General features: G+C 46.5%; 1 protein-coding gene across 1 annotated transcript in view; it reads left to right on the top strand.

Annotated features, from left to right (window-relative positions):
• LOC139159308 (E3 ubiquitin-protein ligase TRIM39-like) overlaps positions 1 to 23,524 on the top strand; it is a 33,493-nt gene extending 9,969 nt beyond the window's left edge. Inside the window, exons 5-7 of the mRNA XM_070736631.1 lie at positions 654 to 772; positions 1,506 to 1,538; positions 23,007 to 23,524. Of these exons, the coding sequence (XP_070592732.1) occupies positions 654 to 772; positions 1,506 to 1,538; positions 23,007 to 23,524 (670 nt within the window). The remainder of the gene's footprint in view (positions 1 to 653; positions 773 to 1,505; positions 1,539 to 23,006) is intronic.
• The last annotated feature ends 3,443 nt before the right edge of the window (positions 23,525 to 26,967 follow it).

Here is a 26,967-nt window from a genome sequence, read left to right as displayed (position 1 = left end):
CCTCGCTGATAGTCTGGGATGAAAGCGCTCTCAGCGAATGGAGGGGCAGGGTGGGGTGGGCATTCCCAAAGCGCTCAGAGTGGCTAGCGGCCAGATGAGGAGGACGAGAAGCCACAGCCACCACTGCCACTGTGGGAGCTTCATCGCTGGAAGCTTTCAAGAAGAAATGGTGTAAGGCACAGATGGCGACCCTATGGCACACGTGCTGCAGGTGGCATGCAGAGCCATATATGAGGGCAGGTGAAGCATTGCCCTATGTCAGCTCCAACATACATGTGCACGGCCGCCAGCAGATTTCCGGCCTTTTTGGCTGTTTTTGCTCTCCCGAGGCTTCAGGAAGTCCTGAACTCTGGGGACGGCAAAAAATGGTCCAACTGGAAGTCCGGAGACTTCAGTGTGTCCTGTGTGCATGAAAAATGTTGTACACATGTACAGGAGGCAGTGTGGGGGTTGTGTCCATACATTGGGGGGCACATTGCATTGTGTGTGTGGGCACAAGTGCGCACACAATCACACGCAGCCACAGGTTTTTTGGCACCAGAGGCAGAGAAGGTTCACCATCACTGGTGTAAGGTCTCCTGCTTGGGTGGCGGTGTGGTGGGGGATGGACTAGATGGTCTTCCCACTCTTATTCTGTTATTTTGACTTGACAGGTACCAGGCTAAGGAAACGTATGAGAATCCAGTGGATTTACTTCTAGAGCCGAAGTGGGCAATCTGGGATTACAGTCATGACCTTGCACTTCTGAAAAGGGCCAAGGAAAAGTTGAGAGGTAAAAAAGAGCCCCTGGGGTTTTGCCCTGGATGACATTTTGAGCATCCAAGAGAGATTCTGGCTCAGTCTGATTGTAAAACGAGACTTACCTGTATTCTTTGTAGCCAAAATCCATATGCACTGATCAGTGGGAAAGCAGAATAATACAGGTAGTTCTTGACTTATGACTTATGACAGTTGAGCTGAAAATTTCTGTTGCTAAGCAAGTCAGTTACTAAGTGAACAGTGGCCCATTTTACAAACTCTTGCCACAGTTATTCAGAAAATCCTGCCAGTTAAGTGAATTGTGGTTGATAAATGAATCTGGCTTCCCCCATTGACTTTGCTTGTCAGAAGCTCCCCAAGAAGGTCGAAGAGGACAATCCCAGATGCTGCAACCATCATAAATACAAGCTGGTTCCCAGTGCCCGAATTTGGGTCACGTGACTGGGGAGGCTCCAGCACTCGTAAGTGTGAGAATTGGTCATAAATCACTTTTTTCGGTGCCGCTGTGACTCCACTACACATATAGTGGTAAGTTGAGAACTACCTGCCTATGGAATATATAGTAGAATATATTTATACCTGATGGACTATGTATAGCCACCAATGACATTTTGGCTTCTGGTTTTCCATATTCCTTATTTCCTGATTTGAGTCCAATGAAAGCAAACCAGGATATCTGTAGGGAGGCCCTTCTGTTGCTTGAACTCTAGTGATGAGATGCTGAATCCCTCCCTCTTCTTCCCCAGATACTCTGGAAACTGGACTTCTACTACAGGAAGGTAAATATTATTAGAATTTTAAGCTCTGATGCCAGTAATTTAAGAGAAACCTGATAATTAACAAACATCTACGCATCACTCTACGCTTGTGTGGATGTGTCATAACTTCTTGTTCCGAATCCAGGGATGATAGGGATGATTGATCTCCTCCTGGGCTGTCTGCCAAACTCCCCTCTTCCCTGTCACTCACACTTCCTTGATCAGAGGAGACTTCGTCGTCAGATTCCATTGGGAGCAAAACAGGCCTGTGGCATGTGGATGTTTCCTCCACCTCCACATGCCCTGGGCAGGAGCTGGGCCAGAGCCAACCACAACACTTTAATACTTCAAATATGCCGTAGTGCCTACTCCTACTTCTTATGTATTCTCTCAAAACCCTTACAAGAAAGAAAAATTTTATCCGCTACAAACAGTAACAAAGAAAGAAAACTATAATTAAAAATAGAAAGAAAAGAGAAAAAAGAAAGAGCAAAATAAACAAAAAGAAAAACCAAAAGTCTATTATTATAGTAATGTGAAAACAATATAAGAATTAACCAAACCATCATTTCAAATCTTCAATGACTAATCATCTTAATATTATAATCATATTTCATTGCTAATCATAATCAATTATTATTCAAATGTTTATCACTAAATTGTCATTATCTCAATAAAATTTAATGACTTGAAATATATCTTAAGAACAACACCTAATAAATCTAGCTACATCATTTCATAGTTAATGCATACTCAATAATCTATCATCCCTCCTTAAAACATCATTTTTGGCAATCCTCAGGGCTTTTATTTTTTATCATTTTAAACCCATATATTTTCTCCTTGCCTCTCTTTTTAACAAAATATAAGATATTTTGCATTCCCATTCTGACTTCTTTCATGCTCTGCCATTTCTGGGGTATCAGGTCATATCTATTTTTCATTTCTTAGTGGTTAAAGTATTTTTATTTATTTATTTTGTCCAATACAGAATAATATACAATGAAGCTTATAGAGATATAGTAGAGAAGATATATGAGATATAAGAGAGACTATAGGATCTGGGACAGAAGGCACTCTAGTGCGCTTATGCACGCCCCTTACTGACCGCTTAGGAATCTGGAGAGGTCAACTGTGGATAGTCTAAGGGTAAAGTGTTGGAGGTTACCGGATGATATTATGGAATCCGGTAATGAGTTCCACGCTTCAACAACTCGATTACGAAAGTTGTATTTTTTACAGTCAAGTTTGAAGCGGTTAATATTAAGCTTGAATCTGTTGTATGCTCTTGTGTTGTTGTAGTTGAAGCTGAAGTAGTCGCCGACATGTAGAACGTTGCAGCATATGATCTTGTGGGCAATACTTAGATTATGTTTAAGGCGTCGTAGTTCTAAGCTTTCAAGACATAGGATTGTAAGCCTAGTTTCGTAGGAAATTCTGTTTCGGGTAGAGGAGTGAAGTATCTTCTGGTGAAGTATCTTTGGACATTTTCGAGGATGTTAATGTCAGAAATGTGGTATGGGTTATTTATTTATTTATTATTTATTTATCGGATTTGTGTGCCGCCCCTCTCCGCAGACTCGGGGCGGCTAACAACAATGATAAAAAACAGCATGTAACAATCTAATTAATAAAACAACTAAAAACCCTTATTATAAAATCAAACAGATGAGCTGTATTCTAGGATGGGTCTAGCGAAAGTTTTGTAAACGCTGGTAAGTAGTGTGAGATTTCCAGAGCAGAAGCTACGTAGGATTAGATTAACAACTCTTGAGGCCTTCTTGGCGATGTTGTTGCAGTGGTCTTTGGCACTTAGATCTTTAGTTATTAGTATTCTAAGGTCCTTGACCGAGTGGGGATTATCTGTGATGTGTATATTCAGTTTGTATTTGAAATTCTAATTCTTTTTGCCAATGTGTAGGACAGAGCATTTGCTGGTTGAGATTTGGAGTTGCCATGTGTTGAACCAGTCAGAAACTGAGTCTAGGTCTTTTTGTAGGGTAGTTGTGTTTTTAGTGGTGTTGAAGAGTTTTGCATCATCTGCAAAAAGAACACAGTTGCTTGTGATGAGATTGCAAAGGTCATTGATGTAGAGAATGAAGAGCGTAGGTCCCAGTACGCCACCTTGGAGGACACTGCTTTTAACAGGGATGGGTGTGGATATGGAGCTTCCTATTTTGACTACTTGTTTCCTGTTTGACAGGAATGCAGTAATCCAGCTGTGGAGGGATCCTGAGATGCCATAGGATTTGAGTTTTAGAAGTAGGTTGTCGTGGACCACTGAATCAAAAGCTTTGCAGAAGTCAATATAAATTGCATCTATAGTTTTGCCTTGGTCAAGATGAGTTGTCCATATGGTTTTCCAGTGGAGGAGCTGTACATTGCAGGATAGTTTTTTTCTGAATCCAAATTGTTTGTTAGAGAGCAGGTTATTAGTTTCTAGGTGAAGAGTAGTTGATTGGTTTATAATTGATTCCATAACTTTACATGGGACACAGCATAGTGATATTGGTCTGTAGTTATCGACAAGACGGTCTCCTTTTTTGAAGATGGGGATGACCATAGCTTTTGACCATAGTTTAGGAAGTGTGCTGGTTCTGAAGGATTTTTCGAAGATTATGTTCAGCGGTTCTGCTATAGCAGAAGAGAGATTTCTTAGGAAATATGCACATAGACCATCTGGTCCGACTGATAGGGAAGGTTTAAGGTCACGTAATGCTTTTTCAACTTGGTCTTTAGTGAAGTCTATTTGGGTTAGGTCATTGAGAGAGTTTGAGGTGCGAGTGATGAATTCAGGGGATGAGCCGTTGCTGTTGACAAAGACAGAGCCAAAGAATTAATTGAGAATGTTAGCTTTGGATGAATCATCGTGGTATTCGGGGCGGCTTATAACATGTTAGCAATAGCACTTTTTAACAGTCAGCATATTGCCCCCACAATCCGGGTCCTCATTTTACCCACCTCGGAAGGATGGAAGGCTGAGTCAACCTTGAGACGGTGATGAGATTTGAACCACTGACCTTCAGATCTGCAGTCAGCTTCAGTGGCCTGCAGTACAGCACTCTACGTGCTGTTCAGTTGCAGTTAGAGAATAGGTTTTGATAGTTTAATGTTGAAAGATGGGCATCAATGAGTTTGTAGTTCGCTTTTTTGAAGTTCAATTTCGGAGTCACATTATTTGGGTGGATCTTAGTGTGGCTTAGGTTGAGACTGAAGTTTATCATGCTGTGGTCACTGTTGGAAAAAGGTTATTTTATTTGTAAGCCATATATTGTACTTTTACTGTTGCAGAAGATGAGATCCAGAAAGTTATCTAATCTAGTATTGTTAGTTACTAGTTGGTCAAGCCCCAGACTGGTGACTGTGTTATATATAGTAGAATGGATAGGTTCCGTGCTACATTCATTTAATGTCCAGTTAGTGTGTGGTAGGTTGAGGTCACTAAAGAAGATGATAGGGTGTGGGCAGTGGGTAGCCCACGTTAGTAGAGCTGATAATTTGTTTGCATGTGTGATGTCATAGTCAGGAGCTCTGTAGCAGAGTAAGAATTAAATTGTGGTATTTAGGGATAGATCAAAGACAATAGTTTCAGGGAGTAATAGATCCTGCCAATTTTGATGTTTTTTAGATTTAGAGATTTTTTGTAAAATATAGCTACCCCGCCTCCTCTGAGGGATTTGTGGTCATAACGAGAGACAAGATAGTTCCATGTTGTAATAATGGAGTCTGGGTAGGATGCATTAAGCCATATTTCACAGACAAAGATAATATCAAAGACTGAGGAGTCAAGGAGGAGGAGGAATTCTGACATCCTATTGACTATACAGTGGTACCTCAAGATACGAACCCCTCGTCTTACGAACAACTCGTGATACGAACCCGGGGTTCAGAAAAAAATTGCCTCTTCTTACGAACTTTTTTCGAGTTACGAACGCCAAACCCGAACTTCCGGGTTCGGCATTCGGAGGCTCCTGGGAAGCCGCCCGGCTGTTTTAAAAGGTGACTGCCGGGCTGGGGGGCTTCCCAGCACCCCCCCAACCCCGAACCCGGAAGTTCGGCAAAAGTTCGGGGTTTGGGGGGGTTCTTGGAAGCCCCCCAGCCCGGCGGTCACATTTTAAAACAGCCGGGCGGCTTCCCAGGAGCCTCCGAACGCCGAAAGCAGAAGTTCGGGTTTGGCGTTGGGCTTCGGGAGGCTCCTGGAAAGCCATGTCTTTAACTCGGCTCTGCTACGTACATTTTCCCTGCAGTTGATCCAAGCACTGCAAGGGAAGGAACGAACTGAAATGCGAGTCAGGAGTCCTGGAAACGTAACAATAAGGGGGCTGGTGGAATAATCATTGGGAATGGGGTGTCCTGGAAGTTCGGATGCAGGCTCTCCCAGCCTCCTCATTCTCCCCCCCCCCCCCCCCGTTTCTTTAAGGCTTCCCCTCTCGTGTGCAAGGGAAAGCAAGGGGTGGGAAATGCGAGTCAGGAGTCCTGGAAACGTAACAATAAGGGGGCTGGTGGAATAATCATTGGGAATGGGGTGTCCTGGAAGTTGGGATACAGGCTCTCCCAGCCTCCTCATTCTCCTCCCCCCCCCCCATTTCTTTAAGGCTTCCCCTCTCGTGTGCAAGGGAAAGCAAGGGGTGGGAAATGCGAGTGAAACGTAACAATAAGGGGGCTGGTGGAATAATCATTGGGAATGGGGTGTTCTGGAAGTTGGGATACAGGCTCCCCCAGCCTCCTCATCCCCCCCCCCCCGTTTCTTTAAGGCTTCCCCTCTCGTGTGCAAGGGAAAGCAAGGGGTGGGAAATGCGAGTCAGGAGTCCTGGAAACGTAACAATAAGGGGGCTGGTGGAATAATCATTGGGAATGGGGTGTCCTGGAAGTTGGGATACAGGCTCTCCCAGCCTCCTCATCCCCCCCCCGTTTCTTTAAGTTTTCTTTATTAGATTTGTATGCCGCCCCTCTCCGTAGACTCCTTAAAGAAACGAGGGAGGGGGGGAATGAGGAGGCTGGGAGAGCCTGTATCCCAACTTCCAGGACACCCCATTCCCAATGATTATTCCACCAGCCCCCTTTTTGTTACGTTTCCAGGACTCCTGACTCGCATTTCCCACCCCTTGCTTTCCCTTGCACACGAGATGAGAAGCCTTAAAGAAACGGGGGGGGGGGGGGAATGAGGAGGCTGGGAGAGCCTGCATCCCAACTTCCAGGACACCCCATTCCCAATGATTATTCCACCAGCCCCCTTTTTGTTACGTTTCCAGGACTCCTGACTCGCATTTCCCACCCCTTGCTTTCCCTTGCAGACGAGAGGGGAAGCCTTAAAGAAACGGGGGGGGGGGTGAGGAGGCTGGGAGAGCCTGCATCCCAACTTGCAGGACACCCCATTCCCAATGATTATTCCACCAGCCCCCTTATTGTTACGTTTCCAGGACTCCTGACTCGCATTTCCCACCCCTTGCTTTCCCTTGCAGACGAGAGGGGAAGCCTTAAAGAAACGGGGGGGGGGATGAGGAGGCTGGGAGAGCCTGCATCCCAACTTGCAGGACACCCCATTCCCAATGATTATTCCACCAGCCCCCTTTTTGTTACGTTTCCAGGACTCCTGACTCGCATTTCCCACCCCTTGCTTTCCCTTGCACACGAGAGGGGAAGCCTTAAAGAAACGGGGGGGGGGGGGGGGAATGAGGAGGCTGGGAGAGCCTGTATCCCAACTTGCAGGACACCCCATTCCCAATGATTATTCCACCAGCCCCCTTTTTGTTACGTTTCCAGGACTCCTGACTCGCATTTCCCACCCCTTGCTTTCCCTTGCACACGAGAGGGGAAGCCTTAAAGAAACGGGGGGGGGGGGGGGAGATGAGGAGGCTGGGAGAGCCTGCATCCCAACTTCCAGGACACCCCATTCCCAATGATTATTCCACCAGCCCCCTTATTGTTACGTTTCCAGGACTCCTGACTCGCATTTCAGTTCGTTCCTTCCCTGCCAGCGCTTGGATCAACTGCAGAGAAAATGTACGTAGCAGAGCCGAGAGAGTAGGAGAGCCGGCCACCCCTTGCCCTCCCTTGCGAGAGAGGGGGAGGCTTAAAGAAACGGGGGAGGGTGTAAATGAGGAGGCTGTGAGAGCCTGTACAGGACAACCCACTCCTAATGATTATTCTACCAGCCCCTTTTTGTTAGGTTTCCAGGACGCCTGAAATTTGTTCCTTCCCTGCCAGCGCTTGGATCAACTGCAGGGAAAATGTATTGTAGCAGAGATGAGAGGAGGGTAGGAGAGCCAGCCACCCCTTGCCCTCCCTTGCCAGAGAAGGGGGCAGCCTTAAAGAAACGGGGGGATTAGGAGACTGTGAGTGCCCGTATCTCAACTTCCTCGTGAAGTTTTCAGGCACCAAACAACCACGCAGCCCCAAACCTGATGGAAGAAATGTGCCCCCCTGCCATCCTCAGAGCCCCCAGCGCTCTAGTTTTCCTCTTCTTTAGTTGACAGATTGACCTCTCTCTACACCGCGTCTCCATTGCCTGCGCTTCGCTGAGGACCGGAGCTCAGAGGCTTGGTCCCCCTGAGCAAAGGGGAAGGAAAAGAGCCTCCCCCTGTTCTCTACCGGCATTCAGGGACCCATACACACACAGCAGAGTGAGAGCCAGGGAGCCTTGTCTGAAGCCGAAGCTCCGGATTCCCCTTTGCTGCCACCTCCGAAAACACTTTCAAGGAGGGTGTAAGCCCTGCCGGCTGACAAGCTGCGAGGCAGCTTCCCACGTGTGTTAATCACCCACAAAGCTCCATACGCAGCCTCTGCTGTGTCCCCCTTCCCTCCTCCCCCTGTCCCCAAACAAGGATCAGAATGCCGGTTGTCATAAGGCAAAAGGGGCGAGTTTTGGACTTGCACGCATTATTCGCTTTTTCATTGATTCCTATGGGAAACATTGTTTCATCTTACGAACTTTTCACCTTACGAACCTTGTCCCAGAACCAATTAAGTTCGTAAGACGGGGTTCCACTGTACTTCTAGGATTTAATAATTTGCATTTGAGATTGGTTTTGGGTTGGGAGTAGGTTTTGGATTGGGTAGAGGTAGTAAGGGACGCACTTTCCTAATCTTTGTTTGTGGTGTTAGGGATGACATTTTGTTTTTGATGTTGTGGTTCTGGTTGGTAGGTGTCGATTTGTTGTTGTGAGATGGTTGGGAGAAGTAGGGTGGTTGATGAGAGATGTTAGGCTGGAAGATGTAGGAACGATTGTGGGTCCTGGATTTGATGCATATTGTGCAAAAGGTGATGTATAAGTTAGTTTCACCCAGGTCAAGTTCCGCCCTTAATTCACGGGAATTAATTCACGGGAGCGGATGCGTTGAAGTAGCGAAAGGTCTGGTCTGGATCTGAGTTTGTTGAAATTGGTGTTGTTTCTGGATATGTGGTTAATGGTCTTGATAAAAAGCTGTTTTGCAGGTTCATTTTTGCAGACAACTCTGCAGAATCGTGGTGCCACTGTGCCATCACTGAACTTGTGCTCTGGTCCATTTTTGGAAACTTCTAATATATCTTCTGGGGTGATTGTCTGAGAGATTGATTGTTGTTGACGGATAATGTTCTGTATTTTTGTTATATCAGGTTCGTCATTTTCTTCAAGGCCAAAGAGGATGGCATTTCGGCATTTTTGTTCTCCATTGCATCTTTGACAAGAGTAGGGTTGTCTGGAGACGAATTGGTCTGTCTTTGTATTATGGGTGGCGGTTGAGGTAGACTTGTTGAGGTGTAGACAGGTGGAGATGGAGTGGTAGACGAGATTGGGTTTGGAGGTTTAGTGTTTAATAGTGCCTGGATATTTTTTTCCATGGATAGTACACGTGGTTCTATGTTTTCCATGGATATTAGGCGTGGTTCAATGTTTTCAATGAATGGTTGATGCATTTTGGAGGTTGCTTTCAATGTATTGATATCTTCAGAAAGGCCATTGAGGATCTCTAATTTAGGGGTACAGGTAGAACAGAGGTAGAAGAATGAGGAGTATCCATGGAGAAAGGTGGCAATAAAATCAGTTATTTTCAGGCAAGAGTGGTGTGTAGAATTTTTGCAGGCTTGACATTTGATGTATTTATCAAAATCATTTATATTGTCTTTGCTTATAAAGCAGAGAATTTTGCTTGTCTCTTGTAAATGAAGCTTTAGATGTTGTTTCTTCTTCCCCGGCATGACTGTTCTCTGGGATTATAGCACTGTTGTTTGTAGTTTTATTGTTTTATGGTATGGTGAGTGGAGGGGGGGCAATGGAATTTATAGAGCTGAGGAGCGGAAATGGATGTTTACTGCTTGAGGATGCTTTGAAAGCCTGGCTACCCCTTTGTGATGCTTATAGATCTGTGAATAAACATGTGGGATGGAGCTTTGTATTTTACAGTAATGGTGGAGAATCCGTGAATTGATTGTTGCATTCAGAATAACTCTTAAGTAATAAACTTTTATTAGTGTACATTTGCCACTTCAGTCAATTAGCCTTGATTTACTTTGACATAAGATTATTTTGCTTCTTCCTAACACAGTCTAGGTGTTTGCAGAGTCGAGGCTGTCCTTTCCCACTTTCTTTTTCACATTCTTTCAGGTGCCAGGGGGGAATTAGGGCTTCAGAGCAGTCCCGGTTAGGATGGGGAAATAATAGCAGCTACTACTGACAGTCCCCTGTGACTCACTCCTTCCTATTCCTTTATTAGAAGCTTTGTTTCTTCGGTTTACTTTGTTTATGCGAGTCTTTGTTTATGCGAGTCTTAGCCATGCTCTCTTTCTATTTATTTTCTTTTTTAAAAAAGAATATTGCAGAATGCTCAATACAAAAGGAAGGAACAAATACAGAAACATCAAATAAAAAGAATAACCAAAAAAAAAGAGAAGAAAGAGAAAAAACATTACAGAGATATCTTGTTCTCTCTTTTCTTTCCTTATTATATTTTATGAATAAACAATATAATATTCAGTTTGCGGTTTTCCATATCGGTGTTTCTCATGCTCTCCTAAAACTTAACTCTATATTTCTTAAGAGCTAAAAAGGATAACAAAGTATACAATCTATACTTTTCAATTCCAGAACGATGGTAAAACAAACCAATAATAGGTCATTGGATGGGTCTTGAAAATCTAGTCATGGGCAATTTTGGTTTATGTACATTATAGCATGTCTGGGTTAAGGAAAAAAGGTTTTGATTTTTATCTTCAAGTATTTCCCCATTGCAATGTAAGCAAAAAACTGGTTAATTCCAGTTTTTTTTCCTTTTGCGCAGCCACCTATACCATTTATCCCAAACTTTATAGAAGACTGTGTCTTCTCTATCTTTAACATGCATAGTCAACCTGTTCATTTCAGCCAATTCCATTATTTTGTTTATAATGTATGTGTTAGTAGGTGTAGACTCCTTTTTCCAGTTTTGAGCATAACAAATTTTATTAAAGGCATAACTGGTTGGAAATTAAGAAAAAATTCTACTTTCAGAATATAAAATGGCTTTCACCCTTAGAAGCAATAATGCATCCAAACTCGACCCAGGCAAATAATACTTTTACATATAAAGAATTATTATCAGAACAGAATGAACTGAAATCAAGAACAAAGCTTGAGGAAGAGGGTGTAATTATTGACTGGCGGTCCTATTTTCAGCTACAAAACAAATACAAATTTGACTTGGGAAAATTTGGCTTCCAACCAAACAAACAAGAAATTGATAAAGTTTTCACTGGCCCAGAGGGAAAAGAAATTTCAAAATTTCATAAATGCCTTCTTAAAAATGAAATGTAGGAAGAGAGAGTCAAAGAGGTTGTGATTAAATGGGCCCAAAATGTAGGCCATATGATTGAGCTAGACAAATGGGAAAACCTTTGGAATTGCAATTTGAAACTTACCATCTTTTCTGCATACAAAGAAAACCTTTACAAAACTTTTTATCATTGGTATCTCACACCAGTTAAACTGGCAAAAATTTATCAAGGAATATCTCCAAATTGCTGGAAGTGTAAAGACGAGTTAGGCACATATTTCCATATGTGGTGGACCTGTGGGAAAGCTAGACAATTTTGGAAAAAAATATGAAAATGGATAAAGGAAATAACTGAAATAGAGATTAATTATACATTTGATTACTGCTGCAAAAATTTCGTCCCAGACTTCCAGCAATGGGGCTGCAGTAGAGGCAGGGCAGGAGTTCCTGAAGTGCTCGGAGAAAGCGCTCTCGCAGCCCCCTCACTGTTGGTGCCTGCGTTCCGGAGCTCCGCCTCACAGCTGATCACCCTGCCACCGCCCCACGGCTACTGCCCAATGCCGCTGCTGAGAGAAAGAGAGAAAGGGGGGGGGGAGAGATAGCAATAGAGAGAAGAGAAAGAAAGCAATAGAGAGAGAGAGAAAGAAAACAAGAGAGAAAGAGAGAGATGAAAGGGGGGGAAAGAGATAGCAAGAGAGAGAAGAGAAAGAAAGCAAGAGAGAGAAAGAAAGAGAGAGTGAAATAAAGCAATAGAGAGAGAGAAAGAAAACGAGAGAGAAAGAGAGAGAGAGCAAGAGGGGGAGAGAGAAAGAGAGAGAAATGACTCTTGATTTAAAGCATATGGTAAAAAGCACCCAAATAATAACAGAGAAACCCCCCCCCAGCCATTTGTGTTTGTGTGTGTGTGTGTGAACTCTTGAACCATTTCCAATAGCTCACCTCTAATTGGAAATGGTTCAAGAGTTCACACACACACACACACACACACACAAGGGGGGAGGAGACAGGGATGGAAAAAGAAGATAATAATAGTAATAGATTTTGGTTTTGTTTTATTATTAATTTCTTTTAATAAAAATAGAAGGGAATTTCTTTCTTTCTTTCTTTCTTTCTTTCTTTCTTTCTTTACTTACTTACTTACTTACTTACTTACTTACTTACTTACTTACTTATTTATTTATACTTCTATCCCGCCCAGTCCCAAAGGGACTGTCGCTCAGACACTATACTTTTCCGCCCACACCGAAAAAAAATTAGAGGGAACATTGCTCCACACCACTCCGCTTTACTCCATTCTGCTCTGTTCTGTATATGATCTAGAAAATTGAAATCAATCTTGGTGTAGAATGAAAGATCTGGAGAAATGGGAAAATATGGCCTGGGACTGAAAGGAATATTGAATTTGTACCAAACTAATAACATCCTGTTGATTTTACTGCCTGATTATAAGTTGGTGAGACATGAGGCCTTTGGGAGCAGAGAAATTAGGTCCTTTGGGTCAAAGCACATAGCAAAGTTGGAGCATCAGGTTGCTTCCCCCTTGTGGGCCATCAAACTGATGAATGCAGAGGTTTCCTGTGCAAGACCCTCCCCTTTTCTCCATGCCTGTGATACCCTGAAGCTCATAGAGAAAAGGGCGGAGCTTCCACCCATCCCATCCTGTGTCCCAAGTTATCTCTGGGGGATCCTTCTGACTCTGCCAGTTCAAAATTGAAACATGGCTGCCTCTTCCCTGCCTGATCTTCTGAATTAATGCTCCAGGCAGAGTCCCTGTTCAACCTTGGCTGTCTCATCAAATTAGTGAAGGTAAAGCCAACAACTCTTCATTCCCAATCCCATTAATCTCATCTGCAAGATGGAAGCTGAAGAGAATTGTGAAGGGAGGTTAGAAGAGGTGGAGCACTATGAAGGATTTGAAGGACTTGGCCACAAGTCTTCAACCTTGGCCACTGTAAGACGTATGGACTTCACTTCCCTGAAAAAAAATAAAATAAATAATAATAATAATAATAATAATAATAATAATAATAATAATAATTTATTAGATTTGTATGCCACCCCTCTCCGAAGACATCCAGCATGGCAGATCTGAAGGGTAATCAGCAGAGTAGTGGCCACATGTGAGACTAGAGACTGGGGGATTTGACCAGTGGAGACAAAAGATGAACCGGTGAGCCTTGGAGCCAAGAGCAGGACAAATAATTGATGGATCCTGTGGGTGTGCAGCTGAGTGCAGCTGGACTGGCAGGTGGCAAAGGCAACCTAAGTGAATGGAATGAGAAAGCCAGATGTCAGAGGCATAGTTCCCTGTAAGCTGCGCAGTGCGCTATAGCACAGAGGTTTCTACTTGTCGGCCTGGGAATTTCAAATTCCAACCTCCGAGCTGGAATTTGAAATCAGAACCGCTGCTGCTCTACAACATAGGACAGCAACAGTTCCTTAAGGAAAGGCGGGAAAGAAAGGGGCGAATCGCAGGCCCGCTTTCTTCACCGCCCCTTCAATCCCAGATTTTCTCCTCCCCACTCCCCCGGGAGCCAAACGGTTGTTTAGCTGCCACCGGGTAAGGTAAGAAAATCTGGCCTCTCCTCTAAGCCTCGGTGGGGGGGTGCTGCCGACTGGGTGCTGCAGCCAGGTAAGAGGCCTAGTGGTGTGGCCCGCCGCTAGGCCTCTAAGCCTCGAGGGGGGGGGGTTTCTGACCGGGCCTCTTACACCTTTCTGCGGGGCCCTCTTCTTTGCGCCTTCCAAGTTTTCCAGCAGCTGCAGCGCCTCGCCCGGCTGGAGCTTCCCTGGCGGTGGTAGCGTGTGAGCTTTGGGGCCCGGAGGGAGGGTGGCGGCAGCGGGAGGGCGGCGGCAGCAGCGGCACTGGGCAGTAGCTGCTGGGCGGTGGCAGGGTGGTCAGCTGCGAGCCAGAACACCAGGTCAGAGGCACCGGCGGCGGCGTTTGGACGTGTTGCCCAGTGCCGCTGCTGCCGCCGCCCTCTCGCCAGGCCCCAAAGCTCACACTCTACTGCTGCCAGGGAAGGTTCAGCCGGGCGGGGCACTGCAGCTACCGGAAAACTTGGAAGGCGCAAAGAAGAAGGCCCCGCGGAAAGGTAAGGGAGGGTGTGCCGCCTGACCGCTGACCACCCTGCCACCGCCCCACAGCTACTGCCCGGTGCCGCTGCTGCCACCGTTCTCCCACTGCTGCTGCCCTCCCTCTGCACCCCAAAGCTCACACGCTGCCGCCACCAGGTAGACTCCAGCCAGTTAGGGCGCTGCAGCTACCAGAAAACTTGGAAGGCGCAACTTGCTGTGGGCTGCTCGCCACCCAGGTCCGGCCGCCGGCCTATTGTAGCTTCCCCACCACCCAGGCCCGGTCGCCGGCTTGCCACAGCCCACCCGCTACTGCCCAGACCTGGCCGCCAGCTTGCCCAGGCCTACCCGCCACCCAGGTCCGGCTGCCAGCCTATCGCAGCTTCCCCACCACCCAGGCCTGGCCGCCGGCTTGCTGCACCCTGCCTGCCACCCAGACCCGGCCGCCAGCCTACCGTGCTTGCCAACGGCCGCCTTCTCTAGGTCCTAGGGAATAAGGAAAGTTTCCCGGGAATCCCCCGCGCTTCTGGCCCCGAAAACATATTTGTGCGAGTGAGTGGTGTTGCAGGGCAGGAAAAAAAAGAAGAGAGTAAGAAAGAGATAAAAAAGAGAGAAAAGAAGAGAAAATGAAGGAAATGGAAGGAGAGAAATAAAAAGGAAAGGAGGAAGAGAAAGAGGGAAAGAGTGAGAGGGAAGGAGGGAGGGAGAGAGGGGGGAAGAGAGGGAGGGAGGAAGAGAGGAAAAGAGAGAAACAGATAGAAACAGATAGAAAAAAGAGAGAGGGAGGAAAAGGGCACACCAACCGCTACTTGAACGCAAAATCCCACCACCACCCTGCACAGATCAATTCCGTAGCCAAGACCCTCATTTCCAGAACGAAACGCCTAGCCGACAAAGACCACCTGGAACCTGAATTACACAGTCTCACAAATGTATTAATTTCCAATGGATTCCAAAGAGAAGCAATCAACAACTTAATCCAAAAAGAGACACCCCCCCAAGAACCAAGACACAGAACAGGACAATGGCATCGCCCTCCTCCCTTACATCAAAGGCACCACAGATAAAATCAGTAAAATTCTCCACAAACACAACATCAAGACAGCCTTTGGTACAGATAAAAAAATAGCCAACATCCTAAGAAACCCGAAAGACAATATCCAACTAGAAAACCAGGGAGTTTATCAAATACCGTGTAAAATCTGCCCAGCCACATATATTGGACAAACTAACAGGAGAGTAAATGCACGTGTTGCAGAACATAAGAATGCATTAAAGAAAAAAGAAAAAACCTCCTCCCTTTTCCAACACTTCAAAACTACAGGACATGAAATTGATTTTGACAGTACCAAATTAATTTCTAAAACAGAACACTACAGCAAAAGAATAATCATGGAAGCCATCGAGATAGAAAAACATCCCCAAAATATGAACAAGCGGGATGATACCTCCCGCTTACCAGACATCTGGAAACCAGCCCTCAAACATATACCAGCCATAGAAACCAGACTCAGAACACACTTTATAAAACAATCAAGTAGCATGCAAGTTCCAACTACTCAGGATATCACGCCTAATCTACAACCATTAACTAATCAGCATACCTCAGCTACATCAACGACCCCAGATGTTACCTCACTGACTCACCAGGAAGTTTCTACACCAGGCAATTGCTGAGCCATCAAACCACACCCAGCCACCAGTATTTACAGAAGGAAGGCAGCTCAGGTCTCGCAGTGTTCGCCATAGAACAAGGACAGAAACACCAGCCTGAAGATGACGAGTGAGACCTCGTCGAAACGTCGCCAGAAATTTCCAAATCCTACATGGGAAGATAACCGAATATACCAAGACCATCATACCTGTACCCGTGAAAATCTACGAAAACAAATATATATACATACATACATACATACATACATACATACATACATACATACATACATACATACAGTGGTACCTCTTGATACGAACCCCTCATCATACGAACTTTTCGAGATACGAACCCAGGGTGCAGAATTTTTTTGCCTCTTACAAACTTTTTTCACCTTACAAACCTGCCACCGCCACTGAGATGCCCCGCCTCCGGACTTTTGTTGCAAGCCAAGCACAGGTTTTTATGATCCTGTGATCCCTTGGGGCTCCCCTCCATGGGAAACCCCACCTCCTGACTTCCGCATTTTTGCAATGCTGTAGGGAAATCCCAGGAGAGGAATCCCAGGATTGCAAAAATGGGCGCTCTGCTGGGCAGAGTAGGGGGGACAAAAACAGGAAGAAAAGACTCATGGAGCTCAAGGGAGGAGAAAGGTGTGGGGGAGATGAGGAGAGTGGGGTGGACAAAAACGGGAAGAAAAGACTCATGGAGCTCAAGAGAGGAGAAAAGTGTGGGGGAGATGAGGAAAGTGGGGTGGACAAAAACGGGAGGGAAAGGCTCATGGAGCTCAAGGGAGGAGAAAGGTGTGGGGGAGATGAGGAGAGTGGGGTGGACAAAAACGGGAGGGAAAGGCTCATGGAGCTCGAGAGGAGAAAGGTGTGGGGGAGATGAGGAGAGTGGGGTGGACAAAAACGGGAGGGAAAGGCTCATGGAGCTCAAGGGAGGAGAAAGGTGTGGGGGAGATGAGGAGAGTGGGGTGGACAAAAATGGTAAGAAAAGACTCATGGAGCTCAAGGGAGGAGAAAGGTGTGGGGGAGATGAGGAGAGTGGGGTGGACAAAAACGGGAAGAAAGACTCATGGAGCTCAAGGGAGGAGAAAGGTGGGGGGGAGATGAGGAGAGTGGGGTGGACAAAAATGGGAAGAAAAGACTCATGGAGCTCAAGAGAGGAGAAAGGTGTGGGGGAGATGAGGAGAGTGGGGTGGACAAAAACGGGAGGGAAAGGCTCATGGAGCTCGAGAGGAGAAAGGTGTGGGGGAGATGAGGAGAGTGGGGTGGACAAAATCGGGAAGAAAAGACTCATGGAGCTCAAGAGAGGAGAAAGGTGAGGGGGAGATGAGGAGAGCGGGGTGGACAAAAACGGGAGGGAAAGGCTCATGGAGCTCGAGAGGAGAAAGGTGTGGGGGAGATGAGGAGAGTGGGGTGGACAAAAACGGGAAGAAAAGACTCATGGAGCTCAAGAGAGGAGAAAGGTGTGGGGGAGATGAGGAGAGTGGGGTGGACAAAAACGGGAAGAAAAGACATGGAGCTCAAGAGAGGAAAAAGGTGTGGGGGAGATGAGGAGAGTGGGGTGGACAAAAACGGGAAGAAAAGACTCATGGAGCTCAAGGGAGGAGAAAGTTGTGGGGGAGATGAGGAGAGTGGGGTGGACAAAAATGGGAAGAAAAGACTCATGGAGCTCAAGAGATACGAACCCAGGGTGCAGAATTTTTTTGCCTCTTCTTACAAACTTTTTTCACCTTACAAACCTGCCACCGCCACTGAGATGCCCCGCCTCCGGACTTTCGTTGCAAGCCAAGCGCAGGTTTTTACGATCCTGTGATCCCTTGGGGCTCCCCTCCATGGGAAACCCCACCTCCTGATTTCCGCATTTTTGCAATGCTGTAGGGAAATCCCAGGAGGGGAATCCCAGGATTGCAAAAATGGGCGCTCTGCTGGGCAGAGTAGGGGGGACAAAAACAGGAAGAAAAGACTCATGGAGCTCAAGGGAGGAGAAAGGTGTGGGGGAGATGAGGAGATTGGGGTGGACAAAAACGGGAAGAAAAGACTCATGGAGCTCAAGAGAGGAGAAAGGTGTGGGGGAGATAAGGAGAGTGGGGTGGACAAAAACGGGAGGGAAAGGCTCATGGAGCTCAAGGGAGGAGAAAGGTGTGGGGGAGATGAGGAAAGTGGGGTGGACAAAAATGGGAGGGAAAGGCTCATGGAGCTCAAGGGAGGAGAAAGGTGTGGGGGAGATGAGGAAAGTGGGGTGGACAAAAACGGGAAGAAAAGACTCATGGAGCTCAAGAGATGAGAAAGGTGTGGGGGAGATGAGGAGAGTGGGGTGGACAAAAACGGGAAGAAAAGACTCATGGAGCTCAAGAGAGGAGAAAGGTGTGGGGGAGATGAGGAGAGTGGGGTGGACAAAAATGGGAGGGAAAGGCTCATGGAGCTCAAGAGAGGAGAAAGGTGTGGGGGAGATGAGGAGAGGGGTGGACAAAAACAGGAGGGAAAGGCTCATGGAGCTCAAGGGAGGAGAAAGGGGTGGGGGAGATGAGAGTGGGGTGGACAAAAATGGTAAGAAAAGACTCATGGAGCTCAAGGGAGGAGAAAGGTGGGGAGATGAGAGTGGGGTGGACAAAAACGGGAAGAAAGACTCATGGAGCTCAAGGGAGGAGAAAGGTGGGGGGGAGATGAGGAGAGTGGGGTGGACAAAAATGGGAAGAAAAGACTCATGGAGCTCAAGAGAGGAGAAAGGTGTGGGGGAGATGAGGAGAGTGGGGTGGACAAAAACGGGAGGGAAAGGCTCATGGAGCTCGAGAGGAGAAAGGTGTGGGGGAGATGAGAGTGGGGTGGACAAAAACGGGAAGAAAAGACTCATGGAGCTCAAGAGAGGAGAAAGGTGTGGGGGAGATGAGGAGAGTGGGGTGGACAAAAACGGGAGGGAAAGGCTCATGGAGCTCGAGAGGAGAAAGGTGTGGGGGAGATGAGGAGAGTGGGGTGGACAAAAATGGGAAGAAAAGACTCATGGAGCTCAAGAGAGGAGAAAGGTGTGGGGGAGATGAGGAGAGTGGGGTGGACAAAAACGGGAAGAAAAGACTCATGGAGCTCAAGGGAGGAGAAAGGTGTGGGGGAGATGAGGAGAGTGGGGTGGACAAAAACAGGAGGGAATGGCTCATGGAGCTCAAGAGAAGAGAATGGTGTGGGGGAGATGAGAGTGGGGTGGACAAAAATGGGAAGAAAAGACTCATGGAGCTCAAGGGAGGAGAAAGGTGTGGGGGAGATGAGGAGAGTGGGGTGGACAAAAACGGGAAGAAAAGACTCATGGAGCTCAAGAGAGGAGAAAGGTGTGGGGGAGATGAGGAGAGTGGGGTGGACAAAAATGGGAAGAAAAGACTCATGGAGCTCAAGAGAGGAGAAAGGTGTGTGGGAGATGAGGAGAGAGGGGTGGACAAAAACGGGAGGGAAAGGCTCATGGAGCTCAAGAGAGGAGAAAGGTGTGGGGGAGATGAGGAGAGTGGGGTGCACAAAAATGGGAAGAAAAGAATCATGGAGCTCAAGGGAGGAGAAAGGTGGGGAGATGAGGAGAGTGGGGTGGACAAAAACGGGAGGGAAAGGCTCATGGAGCTCGAGAGGAGAAAGGTGTGGGGGAGATGAGGAAAGTGGGGTGGACAAAAATGGGAGGGAAAGGCTCATGGAGCTCAAGGGAGGAGAAAGGTGTGGGGGAGATGAGGAAAGTGGGGTGGACAAAAACAGGAAGAAAAGACTCATGGAGCTCAAGAGAGGAGAAAGGTGTGGGGGAGATGAGGAGAGTGGGGTGGACAAAAACGGGAAGAAAAGACTCATGGAGCTCAAGAGAGGAGAAAGGTGTGGGGGAGATGAGGAGAGTGGGGTGGACAAAAATGGGAGGGAAAGGCTCATGGAGCTCAAGAGAGGAGAAAGGTGTGGGGGAGATGAGGAGAGTGGGGTGGACAAAAACAGGAGGGAAAGGCTCATGGAGCTCAAGGGAGGAGAAAGGGGTGGGGGAGATGAGAGTGGGGTGGACAAAAATGGTAAGAAAAGACTCATGGAGCTCAAGGGAGGAGAAAGGTGGGGAGATGAGAGTGGGGTGGACAAAAACGGGAAGAAAGACTCATGGAGCTCAAGGGAGGAGAAAGGTGGGGGGGAGATGAGGAGAGTGGGGGGGACAAAAATGGGAAGAAAAGACTCATGGAGCTCAAGAGAGGAGAAAGGTGTGGGGGAGATGAGGAGAGTGGGGTGGACAAAAACGGGAAGAAAAGACTCATGGAGCTCGAGAGGAGAAAGGTGTGGGGGAGATGAGAGTGGGGTGGACAAAAACGGGAAGAAAAGACTCATGGAGCTCAAGAGAGGAGAAAGGTGTGGGGGAGATGAGGAGAGTGGGGTGGACAAAAACGGGAGGGAAAGGCTCATGGAGCTCGAGAGGAGAAAGGTGTGGGGGAGATGAGGAGAGTGGGGTGGACAAAAATGGGAAGAAAAGACTCATGGAGCTCAAGGGAGGAGAAAGGTGTGGGGGAGATGAGGAGAGTGGGGTGGACAAAAACGGGAGGGAATGGCTCATGGAGCTCAAGAGAGGAGAATGGTGTGGGGGAGATGAGAGTGGGGTGGACAAAAATGGGAAGAAAAGACTCATGGAGCTCAAGGGAGGAGAAAGGTGTGGGGGAGATGAGGAGAGTGGGGTGGACAAAAACGGGAAGAAAAGACTCATGGAGCTCAAGAGAGGAGAAAGGTGTGGGGGAGATGAGGAGAGTGGGGTGGACAAAAATGGGAAGAAAAGACTCATGGAGCTCAAGAGAGGAGAAAGGTGTGTGGGAGATGAGGAGAGAGGGGTGGACAAAAACGGGAGGGAAAGGCTCATGGAGCTCAAGAGAGGAGAAAGGTGTGGGGGAGATGAGGAGAGTGGGGTGCACAAAAATGGGAAGAAAAGAATCATGGAGCTCAAGAGAGGAGAAAGGTGGGGAGATGAGGAGAGTGGGGTGGACAAAAACGGGAAGAAAAGACTCATGGAGCTCAAGAGAGGAGAAAGGTGTGGGGGAGATGAGGAGAGTGGGGTGGACAAAAACGGGAGGGAAAGGCTCATGGAGCTCGAGAGGAGAAAGGTGTGGGGGAGATGAGGAGAGTGGGGTGCACAAAAATGGGAAGAAAAGAATCATGGAGCTCAAGGGAGGAGAAAGGTGGGGAGATGAGGAGAGTGGGGTGGACAAAAACGGGAAGAAAAGACTCATGGAGCTCAAGAGAGGAGAAAGGTGTGGGGGAGATGAGGAGAGTGGGGTGGACAAAAACGGGAGGGAAAGGCTCATGGAGCTCGAGAGGAGAAAGGTGTGGGGGAGATGAGGAGAGTGGGGTGCACAAAAATGGGAAGAAAAGAATCATGGAGCTCAAGGGAGGAGAAAGGTGGGGAGATGAGGAGAGTGGGGTGGAGAAAAACGGGAAGAAAAGACTCATGGAGCTCAAGAGAGGAGAAAGGTGTGGGGGAGATGAGGAGAGTGGGGTGGACAAAAACGGGAAGAAAAGACTCATAGAAACATAGAAACATAGAAGTCTGACGGCAGAAAAAGACCTCATGGTCTATCTAGTCTGCCCTTATACTATTTTCTGTATTTTATCTTAGGATGGATATATGTTTATCCCAGGCATGTTTAAATTCAGTTACTGTGGATTTATCTACCACATCTGCTGGAAGTTTGTTCCAAGGTGGAGAAAGGTGTGGGGGAGATGAGGAGAGTGAGGTGGACAAAAATGGGAGGGAAAGGCTCATGGAGCTCAAGAGAGGAGAAAGGTGTGGGGGAGATGAGGAGAGTGGGGTGGACAAAAACGGGAAGAAAAGACTCATGGAGCTCAAGGGAGGAGAAAAGTGTGGGGGAGATGAGAGTGGGGTGGGCAAAAACAGGAGGGAAAGGCTCATGGAGCTCAAGGGAGGAGAAAGGTGTGGGGGAGATGAGAGTGGGGTGGACAAAAACGGGAAGAAAAGACTCATGGAGCTCAAGGGAGGAGAAAGGTGTGGGGGAGATGAGGAGAGTGGGGTGGGCAAAAACAGGAGGGAAAGGCTCATGGAGCTCAAGGGAGGAGAAAGGTGTGGGGGAGATGAGAGTGGGGTGGACAAAAACGGGAAGAAAAGACTCATGGAGCTCAAGGGAGGAGAAAGGTGTGGGGGAGATGAGGAGAGTGGGGTGGACAAAAACGGGAAGAAAAGACTCATGGAGCTCAAGAGAGGAGAAAGGTGTGGGGGAGATGAGAGTGAGGTGGGCAAAAACAGGAGGGAAAGGTTCATGGAGCTCAAGGGAGGAGAAAGGTGTGGGGGAGATGAGCGGGTGGGGGGGACAAAAACAGGAGGCAGGGAGTCATGGAGCTCAAGAGAGGTTCTTTTCACCTTGCTTCATTGGGACTCCCTCCCCCGACTCTGTTCGCCTCAGCTTTGTCTGGCCACCTCTTTTTTTTTAAAGCCTTAATATTTTGGATTCTCGTAATGGGCTTGCACGCATTATTGGCTTTTCCATTGATTCCTATGGGAAACATTGTTTCATCTTACAAACTTTTCACCTTACGAACCTCATCCCAGAACCAATTAAGTTCGTAAGATGAGGTATTACTGCATATATATATATATATATATATATATATATATGCCGCCCAGCCCTGAAGTGACTGCTGCTCAGACACTATACATTTCCGCCCACACAAAAAAAAAATAGAGGGAACACTGGTCAGAGGGATGACAAACAGGCTGGGACTGAGACAGGGAGAGCCTGAGTGCTTGGAAAAAGAGGGACAGAGGGTCCCTGGATATTGGCAGCCCCATCAGGTAATTCTGGGAGTTGAAGTCCACAAGTCTTACAATTGCCAGAGTTAGCGAACTCTTAACAAGACAAAGCTTAGGTGATGTTTTTAAAAAAACAATGAGTCTTCCAGTCCTGGACGGGGTGTTTGGAAGCTGAACTCCCTTCACACAAGAGGGTTAAACTCTTGGAGGGGAAGACACATGCAAGGTCTCTAACTGAAGCTCTTCTTCTCCATCCTTTCTTCCCTTCCCCCTTACAGAGAATGTAACTCTGGATCCATGTGCAGCCGATCCTAACAGCCTTGAAATCTCCGGAGATCGAAAAAGCATCCTAAAATTTCTGCTAGGTAGAAAAATGTCTACTTCTTACCCGTACCCCCAAAGATATAAATATAACCCTTTTGTCCTTGGCTGCCAGATGTTCTCAACTGGGAGACACTTCTGGGAAGTAATTGTAGGGGATGGAACAGGATGGGCTGTAGGGGTTGCCAAAAAGCCAGAGATTGTAACAAATGTTTATCCGGCGAACAGCTGCTGGCAGATTGGGGAATGGGAAGGGAAATACATGGCCAGGTCTCCATCAGAATGCTCTGATGTGGTCCTGACTGAGAGGCCCACGAGGATCCTGGTCTCTCTTAACTGCAAAGAGGGACAAGTGAGCTTTTTTGATGCCAGGACATTCACTCTGCTCCATACATTCTCTGACGCTTCTTTGGTTGGAGAGACCCTTTGGCCCTGTTTCTATTTCGCCAAGGATTCCCGCATGACCCTCCCCTAAAAATGGGACCTCCATAAGCAAAACTTTGGAAAAATCCCATTTGTCAAGCAGGGATCTCTGAAAGCCTTTAACATAGAAGTTGCTTAGCTTTTTACTACTTCAGCTTCCTTTATTGTCTATTCTGTGCCACACCAAATTGCCTGGAGTTGTGTAGCCTTGGAAATTTAAGGAATGGGTCAGTCAATCAATCTAAGAAGGTGGGGTGTGCACCGGGCCAGATTATCTCCGGGACCGCCTTCTGCTTTCACGAATCCCAGCGACCAGTTAGGTCCCACAGAGTGGGCCTTCTCCGGGTCCCGTCAACTAAACAATGTCGTTTGGCGGGACCCAGGGGAAGAGCCTTCTCTGTGGCGGCCCTGGCCCTCTGGAACCAACTCCCCCCAGAGATTAGAATAGCCCCCACCCTCCTTGCCTTTCGTAAGCTCATTAAAACCCACCTCTGCCGTCAGGCATGGGGGAACTGAGATATTCTTTCCCCTTAGGCTGCTACAATTTATGCATGGTATGTTTGTATGTATGATTGGTTTTTATAATAAGGGTTTTTAGCTGTTTTAGTATTGGATTGTCGCATGTTGCTTTTACCACTGTTGTTAGCCGCCCCGAGTCTACGGAGAGGGGCGGCATAGAAATCCAATAAATAATAATAATATTAATTATAATTATAATAATAATATAAGCTTGATAAGATGTAATGTCATATGTTTATGAATATCAGATTAGATTAGATTTATTGGATTTATATGCCGCCCCTCTCCGAAAACTCAGTATTAAATGTAGCTCATGTTACAGCCAAACCCATAAATCATGGACTTTAGATGTCCATCACAGTTCTCCTGCCCATTAATGTACTTTGCTTGTTTGTTTAATATTTAGTTGCAACCAGTGATTGTAATTTTAGGATTGTCTCATGGATTATAGTTAATTCCTTTGCAATTTTGTGTCAATAAATGTATTTCTATCTCATTTTTGCCAATATGAGATTTTATTTCTACTTTAGAGTGGCGTTGTTACTTTTATGTTTTGTGAAATCAATCAAATCAGTGATTATTCAGTGTAATACTGTACGTACATAGAAAGCGAAGACACACAGAAGACAAAAAGAAAACATACCATCTGTTATAAACATAGGAGATGTGAGTGCTATATGAACTAAATATTTCACCTGGTAAAGCCAAAATTCAAGTAGAATTGTTAATGGAATTGTAAAAATTAAATTCATTATGAATACAGTACTGGACAAGATGCCAGATAACATCCTTTTTCCTTCTTGCTTTAAGCCACTCTGCCTTATATTGAGTAGCTGTAAAAGAAGCCAATCTAGTGTGGTAGTTAAGAAATCAAGCTAGAAGCCATGAGTTCTAATCCTGCCTTCGGCACAAAGCCTGCTGGGCAACCTTGGACCAGTCACTCTCACTCAGCCCTAGGAAGCGGGCAATGGCAAGCCACTCCTGAACCTTGACCAAGAGAAGTGGAGGGAGATTTCTCCAGCTGGCCACTAGGGGTCAAGCAATCTGAGGCAGATGTAATGTACAATTAATACAATATGATAATATAGAAGGAACAGTTAACATGCTTTCTGGATGAAAAACTTTGGATACTCGATACATTGAGACGACTGGGACAAACTCTGGAAAGAAAACTATAAATTAACACTATTGGTTCCTTACAAGGAAAATCTATATAAGATGTATTATCAATGGCATTTCACTCCCGCCAGACTCACCAAAATTTATCCCAACATAGGTCCCCTATTTTGGAAATGTAATGTTCTGGGAATTAAAGTCCAAATATCTTCAAGTTGCCAAGTTTGGGAAACACTGCTCTAGATGATAGGTAGGTAGGTAGGTAGGTAGGTAGATAGATAGATAGATAGATAGATAGATAGATAGATAGATAGATAGATAGATAGATAGATGATAGATAGATGAGAGAGAGAGAGAGATTCCATGTTTTCTGCAAAATGAGACATACCCTGATAATTATCCCAATCGGGTTTTTGAGTGCATGGCAATATTGCCAAGCAATTATTTCAGGGTTCAGAAAAATATAAGATGGTCTTATTTTCAGGGAAACATGGTAGATAGAGCAAAAATTCATGGGGGACGTGAGAGAAGGGAACAGAAAGGAGGAGGTTTTGGTAGGAAGGAGGAGAGCAAGGAAAGAGAGATGGCAAGAGGGAGCAGAGAAGCGAAGTGGGGTCTGCACCTCACAGAATGAGGTGGCGGGGGGGGGAATCAATGGATGGGGATAGGTTGAGAAAAGGGGGAGAAAGGAGGGTGGGGAAAGGTAGGGGAAAGTGAGGAAAGGCTAAGAAAAAATGAGGGAGGGGGGAAATGATGGGGGGGAAGGGAGACAAGCAGGGGGGGCAACAGAGGAACAGACAGGCAGTGGTAGACAGGCAAGCAGCAGGGGAGAGGAGAGAGCAAGGAGAGGAAGGACTAAACGCCACCCAACCACAGGATCGGCCTGTGGAGATGCAGAAGCAGCCGGCTGGAAGGACAAGAGCAGGGCAAGTGGAGGTGCTTGAGCAAAGGGAGCAGAGTGGAGGAGTGGGATCCACAAGGAATGGATTGTAGCAGGGAAGGGGCCTGGATGGTTGGAAAGGAGGGACCCTTTCAGGAGTTGAAACCAACCAACCAACCAAAGATACTTCACCAGAAGAGCCCTTCACTCCTCTACCATTAACAAAATTCCCTACGAAACTAGACTTACAATCCTGAGTCTTGAAAGCTTAGAAGTACGACGCCTTAAACATGATCTAAGTATTGCCCACAAGATCATATGCTGCAATGTCCTGCCTGTCAAAGACTACTTCAGCTGCAACCACAACAACACAAGAGCACACAACAGATTCAAGCTTAATATTAACCGCTCCAAACTTGACTGTAAAAAATCCGACTTTAGTACTCGGGTTGTCGAAGCATGGAACTCATTACCGGACTCCGTGGTGTCATTCCCTAACCCCCAACATGTTACCCTTAGACTATCCATGGTTGACCTCTCCAGCTTCCTAAGAGGTCAGTAAGGGGCGTACATAAGCGTACTAGAATGCCTTCCGTGCACTGTGCTATAATCTCTCCTATATGTGCCTTTCGTCCCCTGTCCAATTCTTTTTTTTCCTTCCTCCTATCTTATATATTCTCTTCCTTTCATATATCCTCTCCTCTAAGTCCACTCTCACCCTCATTTATATTATCACATGTCTATTTTTCTTCCTATGTATTGGTGAATTGGACAAATAAATAAATAAATAAAATAAATAAATATCTCCCCTACTATATCCTCTATAACCTTCATTGTGTATTACTTTGTATTGGACTAAATAAATAAATTAACCAATCAATCAGAATAGAGCTGCAAGGGACTTTGGTGGTCTTCTAGTCTAGCCCCCCTGCTCAAACAGGAGACCCTATATCAGGGGGGAGGGCTGCTGCCCAGACGGG

This window comes from Erythrolamprus reginae, chromosome 2 (genome assembly GCF_031021105.1).
Source record: "Erythrolamprus reginae isolate rEryReg1 chromosome 2, rEryReg1.hap1, whole genome shotgun sequence".
Taxonomy (NCBI): Eukaryota; Metazoa; Chordata; class Lepidosauria; order Squamata; family Dipsadidae; genus Erythrolamprus; species Erythrolamprus reginae.
The sequence above is the reverse complement of the archived record's forward strand: the minus strand, read 5'-3'. Positions and strand labels throughout refer to the sequence as shown.